This window comes from Coloeus monedula (assembly GCF_965178545.1).
Source record: "Coloeus monedula genome assembly, chromosome: 14".
NCBI classification, from domain to species: domain Eukaryota; kingdom Metazoa; phylum Chordata; class Aves; order Passeriformes; family Corvidae; genus Coloeus; species Coloeus monedula.
The window spans coordinates 5,720,197-5,731,320 of record NC_138794.1 but is presented as its reverse complement, the minus strand read 5'-3'; the positions used below and the strand labels follow the sequence as shown (position 1 = coordinate 5,731,320).

At 49.1% G+C, this 11,124-nt stretch overlaps 1 protein-coding gene across 2 annotated transcripts; it reads right to left on the bottom strand.

Moving 5' to 3' along the window:
* Nucleotides 1–10,895, bottom strand: DET1 (DET1 partner of COP1 E3 ubiquitin ligase; the record flags this gene model as incomplete). Of its 2 annotated transcripts, XM_082291104.1 has the most annotated exons (5): nucleotides 10,637–10,895; nucleotides 9,053–10,161; nucleotides 5,780–5,970; nucleotides 3,953–4,144; nucleotides 1–190 (listed from the first exon to the last, which is right to left on the bottom strand). In XM_082291104.1, exons 2-5 carry the CDS (start codon nucleotides 10,133–10,135, stop codon nucleotides 1–3), a joined length of 1,656 nt encoding a protein of 551 aa, XP_082147230.1. In that variant the 5' UTR covers nucleotides 10,136–10,161; nucleotides 10,637–10,895. The 2 variants fall into 2 exon arrangements, with proteins under 2 accessions (XP_082147230.1, XP_082147231.1); XM_082291105.1 differs by lacking the exon at nucleotides 10,637–10,895 and having other exon boundaries at nucleotides 9,053–10,363.
* Nucleotides 10,896–11,124: the final 229 nt, after the last annotated feature.

The window sequence follows — 11,124 nt, the reverse complement described above, 5'->3', positions numbered from 1 at the left end:
CTAGGTGCAGCTGTGCCTCATGTGGAAGTTCACCACGTACTCGGCGTTGGTGCGCTGCACCGAGATGGCGAAGGGCTCGAAGGGGTGGAAGGTGAAGGCGACCAGGCGCCGCACTGTGTGATTGATGGGGCGCCCCAGGAGTCCCGCCTGGATCTCAAACTTCAGCAGGCCCGAATCACGAGCGTAAAATCTGAAAGGAAGAGAAAGTCAATTATGGCTGTTCCCGACTATTGACTTTGCCATCTGGGCTCTTTGCACACAGAGACAAGTGCCTTGTTCAAGCTCGGGTGCTCCCTGAGGGGCAGAAGGTGCTCAGCTGGGTGTCTGGCTCTTGGCTTTGAAGGAAAGTCCCTCTCAGGGCAGTTGTTTTCCACTGTCTAGAAAAGCATCACTTCATTTTATTATTAGCAGTGAGAGAACTCTGCCTGTCACTTTGATGGACAAAGCTGACTTCACAAGAGGGAGTCAGTTTGGTTCAGACCCCACCTGTGCTGGCTCTCCATCCTCTCTTATTGCAAGCTGCTTCCCTCGATCGCTAAGGCAGATATACCATACAGAACTGAGCTCCCTTCCCTCAGCAATGGCCTTCACTGAGAGTGTCAGGCCGTCCTTTCCTCCCCATGGTCCTGCCAGGGAAGGCTTTACACTGCTGTCCTTGTGCCTGCTACTTCCCTCTTCAGTCAAGGAAGTTGATCCAATCCTGCTCAAGGACGCCATGTTGTACTGTACAGTTCAAGCAGGGCTTTGCAGTTCCTTTTAGATTTCCATCGAAAAAGCATTAATGAAATAGGCCGGGCAGGAGGTACCTGATGAATTGAATTCAACAATCACAGCATGGACAGAGGTCAAGGAAAACCTTATGCCCTTCTGCTGTCAACCACGGACCTGCCTGTGGGTCAAGCTCATGTGCATCTCCAAACAGGTGAGCTCTGGAACACAGCTCCAGCACAGAGGGAACGTTGTCAGGGGGATGAGGCAAACAGTGCTAAAGAGACAGGTGAGTCCAGGGAAGCTCTTTGCTTCTTGAACCTCCTCTGCACACTCTGTGTAACTGGCATAAGCCCAGGTAACACCACTGTCCTCTGCTGCTGTCACAACACAGGACTCTCTGCGAGGATCCCACCCTCCCCAAGACTTTGGAGAAGGTTTCTGGGATGTAGTGGTGGAGGTTTCTGGATGTGGTACCTTCACCAAGTAGCTGGGCTCCAACTCAAGTCCTCACCCTGAAGTTGTCTCTCTTAGACCATTTTCATTAGACCTCTTCCAGCTTCAGGCACAAAACTGCCATTATGCCTCCCAGCTGTTTCCTTTTCCACCAACACTTAGCGCATGCAGGTATTTTGCATTTTCCTCTGATTTTAACTCCAAGAATGCTTTTAATGTCGGAGCACATCTCCCCCCCGCCAGCAATACGATGCACTCAGCTCTCAGCCTGGAAGAACGGATGATGACAGACACGAGCGATGCTGTGTCAGGAGCAGACATACTCCACATTTTAACAACACAGCCTATTGAGAACCTCATGTTCTTCCTGGAGGGCCACTCTCCTCTCCCTTCCTCTAAATCAAAGTGCCAGCCAGCCCTGCCTGAAAATTGCACACAAGAACCCAGCAAGAGAGTCACAATCTTGGTATTTGGCTTTTCAAAAAGCCCTTTCCCTCCTACACAAGGCTGGGTATGCAGAGGGTCATTCTTTAAATAAAGCACAGTCCCCCGTCTGTTCCTCTCTCTCCCCCAATTCACAACAATTTACTACTCAAGATGAAGCTCCCTGTAATCTTAAAGATGTGCTCAGTTTGGTATTTTTAAATGTATTTTTAAAAGTGCTCTGCAATCAGAGGCCATTTCCATGGGCTCTCATTCTGGGGATAAATTAGGCACTGCAATATAAAATTGTATGTCAACAGAAACAGCAAGACCAGCCTTTTCAAACCCTAGGAAAATGGAAGATTTATCTGCAGACCAATTCTTTTGTTAAATGGCTTCTTATTAGCCATCTAGATGGATTTTAGAGACCCCCTGCTATAGGTAGAGCTGTGTTAGAGCCTCTTCCCTCAAGTGCCATCATTTCACGCACTGAATATCTCTTCAAGCCTCCTGAAAAGAGACAGGAAGGCGGTGGTGATGGGGAACCTGAAGTCCTTCCCACCTGACAGCAAACAACCACTGGTCTCTTAAGTAGGCAGAGTTGAACCTTCTGGGATGCAGAAAAGCACTAAGGGTTAAAGGGAATCAGTGCACAGAAATATTGAATTGATGTGGAAAAGGTCTGGAAGCCTTCCTAGCTCACACATCGTGCCAGGAAACTGCACACAGGCTATAACACCCGTAGCTGCTGAAGGGTTTTCCATTCCAGACAATTATAGGACTTACATTACAAATCCTGTGGTCCCTCATTTCCAAGCCCTCTAACCCCAACAGGCAGCTAGCATTATTTTATTAATCCCTTTGTTTTGCATGTGAGAACCACAGCAGCACCATTTCAGCTACTGAATGGTTAAGGTTAACGCCTCATCTTCTGCTTACTTTCCAAAAACCAGGAGCCCCACTGCTCCGAGGCTCTATTCAAGTCCTAATTGACTCTGCACAGCTTTGAGCTTTAAAAGCCCTGGCTCTGAAACGCTGCTTTGCTCAGGGGAGGGAGGGAAGGTGGCACTTGGCTTTGTTTACTACAAAGACTCCACCGCAGCAAATGACTGCAGTTCTGCTGCCTTTTGTCGGCGGGAGAGGGGCGCAGGTTGGCGCTGGCAGACAACTGCCACCCTGCAAGTTTTCCCAAGCATGACAAGGGGGAAAAGGGCAGGCTTTCTTTGCAGATAACATGGAAGCCGGAGATCAAACCAAATCATACAGGCAGAAGAATCAATTAAATATACATAATTTGGGAATTGAGAGCGCAGGAATAATCAGAAGTTCCCCATCACCTGAGTCAGGGCCAGGGGGGATATGAAACCAGTTTTTGAGAATGCATTGATGAAAATAAAGTTGGGAAGCGGTCCAGAATGATCTCCCTAGGCTGCCTGAGCCCCCAACATGTGTGCAGTCACTAAACAAAGCACTCAGAAACTGAAGGCTCTCTTTGTTTTCAGAGCATAGGTTTGCTTCTGCAGTACTATGAGCAGAAAGACTGTTCTGCCTGGCTAACTCGGGCTCTTTGAGCCTTTCAAGCCAGAGAGATGTTGGATTTTTAACCACTACCTCTTGCAGCCATGGCTGCAAGCAACAGAAAGAAATAAATAGTCCTGATGTTTCTTCAAGAAGCATTGCAAACCTCCTTATTCTCAAGGTCAGACTTATTCCTTCTGCTGGCATTGGAAACTCAGACAGAAGAGGCACAGAACGGCCCTGACACCTGGCTAAAATTCCTACTACAGACAAAAATTTCTTACAGATCACAGAGAGAAGGGAGTATGAAAAGGCATACAGCTCCCAGAGTGAGAACAGTAAACAAGGCAAGTCTGAAAACAGTTCAATCAATACCACAAGCTTTCTGAGTAACACCTAGCCCAGATACTATTTTATTCACAGGACAAACTAGACAATCCTTGCCAACTAAACCCACATGCTCAGAGAGGATCCTTCCAGCATAGGAAAGCAGACATCAGAGCTGTATCACTCTGCAACCCAAACACAACGGCAGCACTGCAAGAAGAGGAGGAGGAATAAGACCATTCATATGGAAAAGGCTGAGACTTCACCACCCAAACCTTCCCCAGAGCAGAGCAGCTCAGCAAGAAAACATGAAGAGCCCTCCCACACATCCACATTACTGTAAAGGAGAGAGGCCAACTTTTGTGGAACTGCTGAAATAAATCCCCTGGTGAAAGGATTTCCTAAGAGAAAGGCTTCCATCTATTCCCTTTCCTGCACACTTGACGCCACATGGCAGAGATGCTTTAGAGTGACTCCTTGCACTCTCTCCTCACATACAGCTCCCTGGCCTGTCCCATACCTTATGGGGTGATCACCACAGGTCTTGGGCCGCTCCATGACTGACACCCACTTGTCATCATAGCTGAAAAGGGACAGGTCGAGGTAGGGGCTGCCGCTGTAGGACTGGGCGCTGATGGGGAGCTGCCCCAGCAGCCGCCGCACGGCCTCCGTGTGCCCTCCGTACTTGGCGTTCACAATCGTGTCTTTGAACCTGCAGCAAACCAAGAGACACCTTTTGTTCACAAAAGCCACGGGTGAACAGCACAGCTTAAATAAACTAAGCAGGAAAACTGACAGGGAAAGAAAACAGCAGCAGTGTAAGAACTGAAACAGCTCATTTCCAAAGATGTATCAATGTGATTCAAGCATCAACCAGTTCTGCTGACCTTTTCATCCTCCCTCATCATTACTGTTTCGCTCAGAATGTCCTAAGTGACAGAAGGAGAAGAATGTGCCTACCCACAAGGTCTGGACCCAGCTGCTCTGCAGTACAGGAAATGAACAGGATCAGAAACAGGGAGAGATGGATTAGCATCTTACAGGCAATCCAAGTTTTACCATGAAGCCAGGAAACAGCAGGAGCAAAAGCCAGGGGGCTTTCACAGTAACAACTGAGCCCTTAACATTGATTTGAGACTCCTCCTCTCTCCAGCCACTGTTTTAAATGCATACAGGAAGAAACCTTAGATGAAGAAGAACCTTGATGAGAAGCATAAAGCTCTCCAGAAACTACAGTGAGCTGAAAGTTCTTCCTGGTGGAGAGATTAACAGAGGCTGGATTTCTCTTTCCAAGTAAAATTTGAAGCTTTCCATGTGTGAGAACAGTCAGATTGGCTGCAGAGACGTCATAACATCAAGGAGGGTAAACACTCAGCCAAAAGCCAGCTCATTGTGGTTTATGCTCTATGATACTTTGCTGTGGAAGTTACAACACTCTTGTTACTGGCCCTTGTAGCAAGGAGATGAAAAGATTCTCCTTCCTACTTTAACAAAAGGCAGGAGTTGTTCTTCATAAGTCTTTGGTGAGTTCTCTCATTCTCTCTTCCATTAAGCATTATGGATTTCCTGACAGGCAGCTCTAGAAAGTTACAGACATAGTCAACTTCATCATACTTGTGTGACATCAGCCTGAAGTCAACAGAAGCTTGATGCCCATAAGTGGATGCCAAGTACTTTGGATGATGTGAAACAAGTCACTGGAAGAACAAAACACCCTGAGTCACAACAAAATTATTCCAAGAGAAATAACACACTCTGCCTCATTAAAACCACATCTGACTGCTAAAGCATATTCTAGAAACCCAGGTTATTTTGGTATTTTGCTCAGCTTTCACAACAGAACTAAGCGGATGAGTTTCTTTTCTCCTAGCACAGTGATGAGAACCACAAGCTGGTGACTGATGTTGAGGAAATGCTACAGAACACAGTTTGATACACACTAAATTCAGAGAACATCACTTGGCAAAATACACCCAACTTGATCATGCCAGCATCTTGACAAACCATGTCTTCAGGGACCAAAGCTACTGGGCAGTAACACCTCAACAACCTCCAGAAGAGTTACTGCTCAAGGAGAGACAGAAACCTCTTTCCCTCAAAATTCCTTTCCTTTCTTCTAAGCACTGGTTTGCCCCTGCTTTGTTCCTTCCTCTAACAAGGCAAATGCTGTGGAATATAAAATCAGATGCATCAGGCTGCAAGATGAACCATGTGCAGTCCTGACCCTTGCACCACCTGGCAAAGGGGACCGAAGGAACTGGTTTTCTCAGGGTATTTGATACTGGCCTTCAGCGGACGGGGGCGAGCGTGTGTCTATACGGAATAAAGCATGCTCCCAATGGCTCACCGGCGCTGGATCTGCCTCGCAAAGTTGTTGCTGGAAGCTGAGCAGGGGAACTGGACAGCCTCACTGTGCAGGGTGGCATTCCTGAAGAGGTCACAGAAGTTCTCAAACAGCTCCAGCAGCTCATCAGACGTGTTCTCGAACACAGCAATGACCTCCGTGGTCACCATGTTGTACACGACAAAGAACGAGGGCTGGGGAGAGAGGCAGAGGTTACCAGGAGAGCACGGGTGGGGAAGCTGTCCCTTCCTTCTCCCCACAGCTCACCACAGACCCCATCCAAATTCCTTCACAGCACAGGAGAATCCTACATCCTCACACTAATCCATTCTCCTATTGGAATGCCTCAACACGTACCAAATTATCCACCTCTCAGCTGTGATTATTTAAGAAAACTTAATGAGCTTCCAATTTTTCAGCTCGAACTGGATGCAACGGTTTTCTCTTCTTCTCTGTCCTCCACCAGTCCAAAACATCTTCTCAAGTGCCAAATTTAATATTCATTCCTGCTGACAAAATGATTTCAGATCCAGTGCTAGCTGACCATAAATTACCTTTACCTCTGTGTAGATATATTATTTTCTTCCCCTCCTTAATATCTGCATCACACAGAGATGAGCCTTTTTAGTGTACTGCAAACTACATCACTGCCCAGAAAAAGCTGTACCCTCCAGGTACCCTGCCAACACAGAAATGAAAATCTGAAAGATATTAATGACTTCTTTTTAATGGTGACATTCTTGTGCAAGAAGGCCCTTGTATCATGCTGTGGATTGGCAATGGCATTGTATCCTGGCACGAATGAGCAAGAAATTGGGAAAAAAAGGTGACAAAAAATTGTGTCAACGCAGCTACATCAAAGGGAGATGACATTCCCATCCCATTGGGAAAGGGCATATTTAATTCTTGGTCATTAAAAGTAGCTTTCATTAGAGACAGGAGTGCTGGCACCCCAAAGAAAGAACCAGTCCGTACATCAAAGGGAACTAATTCCTGTGGTATAAACAGGTATCTGATTAAATCTTCTGTCAATAGAGGCAATTCCTAAATGCTTCACCTCCTGCTCCCAAACAATGCTCAGGGATGACGGCAGGCACTCTGCCTACCCCACCCACCTGCAAATATCACAAGGTTTGTTTGTTTTACAGCCCCAAAATAAACTGTGATAATACAATCCAGCCCCCACGAGTCCAAAGGAAGCACACTAGATGAGGTTACTCACTAGACTACTGCCTGAGGAAAGGGAAGCCCTTCTGAAATAAAGGGTTGGAGCAGAGAGAAAATAAAAGAAGACAAGCAGAAGGAAAAACTATTTAAACCACTGAAGACTGCAGGGAGTACCCTCCAGCTTTAAATAGAGTTCCTTTGCCAGGTTAACACAGAGACACATCTGCAGGATGCCCCTGAGCAGGGAAACCCTCACTGCTTTTTGCAGCACCTGTAACACCACCAAAACATCATCACAGCATGGGAAGCAGCAGCTGAGTGCCACAGAAATCACACACCAATGCTATCAAGCCTATCGAAACAAGCCTACAACAGCAACACACCCCCAAGCTACATATGCAGGGCACTCTCTTAAAGATGTCAAAGGATCCAGTGCAGACCCAGACAAAAAACACACAACCCACAACCATGAACAGCTACTCCTCAACCTTCTTGGCAGAGAAGCCAGAGGAGAGAGAGAAACTGGATGAAACCTCGTGTTCCTTGTCTGACAGACTGAAGAAAAATGGGAACTGTAGGTATTTTGTGAGCCAAGTTTTATTCAGGAAGCCCTAACACAACACCTACATTCAGACAGGTGTGCAAAGACTGCTCCACATCTGGAATTATCTCCTGGAAGAACTGAGAAATGAGATGCTTTTCCAGCAGCACAAATCCCAGTGCCCGAAGCACACTGCAAACAAACCACAAACTGCATCTTAAAGTAACCCTGGGGTGAAGAGAGTCCAGAGCTCTCTGCAGCAAACCAGGCACAAAAGCCCTACTAACCACAGCAGAGTGCAGAGCTGAGCCTGCAACAAACACTTACATCACGGTCAGGAGCTCATTCCAGACACCAGCAACGAGCAGAACCCTGCAGGCCATTTCCACAGAGCCTTCATATTTCTGAGACAGATGTTCAGCTTTACACCACTGGGCAAAATGGATTAGATTAAGACTTACCTATTTCCTCCCAAAGCAACTCCCCCAAACAAAAAATGCCACAGAAGAGAAAAATAAAACAGAACAAACCAAGAGTCATCTCCCAGGAAAAACAAAGGCAACACATGAAGTGCTACTGTCTATTTCTTCTAGGACCTAAGTCCTGGATCTGGCAAAGATGTGGGGAAGAGAAGTGTATGAGAGAAAACAAGCATCTGGGGAACAATCAGACCTACATGCTGCACTGGAGATTCATTACAAATTCTTGCGAATACTTTCAACAGAATAAAAACAAGCTGATTAAAGGAATAAAAACAAGCTTAAAAAAAAAAATCTCTTGGTTTCACAGGGCTCAAAATGTGACCAACCACTCTAAAACCAGTAAAAAGAGATGATCAACATGCAGGGTTGGGAAACATCTGGAGGGACCCAGCACTGACTGAGCTACATTTGCTCTAATTCCACTTTAGTACTAAACTGAAAAGAGAAGCAATTGGCCCATTAGCCTGATCTAAAAGCTGCTACTCCAGTTTGGAGAGATCATAAATACTACCTCTTACTGAAGCTTGAAAGACTTAAGTATGTAGGCAGAACAGAAATGGTAATTGTACTGGGGAAAATGAAGACTATTACATTTGAAAAACAAGCTTGAAGATACACGAGCAAAGAGAGAGACCACCTCTACAATTTAAATGGACTATATAAAATATCAGCTAAAAATAACTTCAGTTGGGGATTTGGGGAGGGAAAGAGGATTGTACAGCATCTATGAGCATGGGGAACAATCCTTTGAGAAAGGGACTTGCTAACACATCAGATCTTTCTCATTTTGCAGGTGAGATGGAAGCAATGAAATTAAGCAAAGAAAAGATACAGAAGTTATTCAGTATCAGAGGCATCAAATTTTCACACAAGAATCAAGTATTGGGGATCCTAAACAACATTCACAAGCTCAGTAAGGAACAGCTCCCAGCATTGTAGTGCTTGAGCACTTGCCCCAAAGCAATGAGCAGCCTGAATAGGGAGGCAGTATCTGAGCCACCCGGTCTAGTGGATCCCTAGCAGGGTGGTTGGAATCAGATGATATTTAAGGTCTCTTCCAACCCAAACCATTCTGTGATTCTCTACCTGGGACGGATCCGTCACCCGCAGCGTGACCACGTCCTCACTTGTGTATTTGATAAACAGATGGTTCTCATCCAAGAGCTGCATCTTCCACATGCGGAGCTGCCTCAGCTGGTCAAAGTACTGGAAGAACCTTCTCTTTGCTATAGCACTTCCATCCTGCTCGGCCCTCCTCCACAGGTACACCAGCAGCCTGTGCTTCAGGGAGTTTATGAAGGGCTCTTTGTAGGGGTTGGCCATTCCCGTCTGAGTGTCCCGCTGCACCTCGGGATACACCGCAGACAGGGTCAGGAGATCATCCTCGTAGCAGAAGCGGCCGATGGTCCGCACGTCGATGAACGTCCCCTCGGGCGTCACCTGAAAGACGTGAATGGTCTGCTGCTGCACAGAGAGAATGGCCAAGATGTTCTTGTACAGGTACAGCCCCTGGTTGTGAGACAGGATGACTTTGTCACACTTGAAAGTCCGCGTGTCGCACAGCCTGCCCGTGTGGAGGTCGATGATGTGCAGGGAGTAGTCCTCCAGCGGGGAGCGCGGGTTGGGGGTCACGGACTCGCTGTTGCGGTACACCTCGAAGAAGGGCGGGTGCGGCTCCTCGGGCAGGTAGGCAGCCGAGCCCACGATCACGTACCGGCAGTCGTCCGTGAACAGGCTGCACTCCCGGTTCAGGTGCTCCCCGTTGGAGGCCACGTTGGTGATGTGCAGCAGCACGAAGAAGCGCTCAAAGAGCCGCCCTCGGATGTTGACAGACCTTTGGTCGTTGCCATTGGCCAGGATCTCCCCCTCGTAGCCCTGCAGGAGGTCCTCGGCCGCCTGGCAGCCCTGGTACTCGTAGATCTCCAGCGAGGTCTGGTCGGAGGAGAAGGCGATGAAGTAGCGGCCATCGGGGGAGAACTTGCGCAGGAAGCAGGGCGGCTTCTCCACGTTGACCACGGTGAAGTTGGGGAAGACGTTCTGGTGGAAGACACGGACTTGGTGCCAGTGGGTGCCGGCCTTGCCCGAACTGATCCGACGGCGCTCCAGGCGATGGATGACGTTCTGGTTCTGGATGCGCCGGGGCCTGATCGTGGGGGCCTCATGGTCCATGGTCAGAGCTCTACTTCATCTTCATCCTGCGGGGAGAGCACACGTGCCCTGGGACCACAGGGAATCCAGGGTACAGGAGACCTGCTCACATGGACCCACAGCACCCGAGGGGGCTGGCTAAAAGATACAGGCTTGGCTTCAGGAGGGCGGAAGATAATGAGAAAGGACGCAGGGAGCAGGTGGAGAGACTGGGAGAAAGATCTCGGTGGGAGGCACCAGGACAACAAGGACAGTCCAGAAATGCCTCCAGGGCAGTCCTGCCTGCTGAGTTGAGACAGACAGCGGGGCACCAGGAGAGGAAAGAGGGAGCTAGGAAGGCGGACAGACACAGGTGGACACCAAAGGAATGGAGCGAGCATCCATACACCGGGGAGGGAGTCCAGAAAGCAGGGATAAATGCAGACCTGACAAATAAGAGAAACAGGGTACAGCTTGGAAACAACGGAGGAAGCTCGGGACAAGGGGGCACAGAGGGGTCACCCTCGATGTACCCGCGCCCACCTGCTTAGAAGGAAGAGAGGAGCTCCGGTCCCCAGGGCTGAGGAGGGACTGAGCTCCAGGGAAGCCCTGAGACAGCTGACGGCCCGCCCGCCAAAGGTATCGGGGATCCCAGATACTCTCCCGCTGGCCTGAGGGGCGAGGGGACACGGGGAACCGGGTGCCGCGGTGGTCTCCGCGCCGTTTTAGGATTGGGAGGAGGTTGCGACCACGCTCACCGCTGGGGCCGCACCGGGTTCCGCTCACGCCATGGCCGCCGCCATCTTTCCGCCACCGCACAGCGGCGGGAGGGCGTCACCGCACTTCCGCTTCCGGCCGCCGGACCAGCGAGATGGGGCCTGCCGGGCCAGAGCGCCGCAGAACGGCGGGGCGCGCCCCCTGGCGGCCGGAGTGAGCCCCGCACAGGGCACCCCCAGCGCCCATCGTGGATCCCCAAAACCCATCCTGCATCCCCTGCACCCATCCTGCACCCATCCTGCATCCCCTGCAGC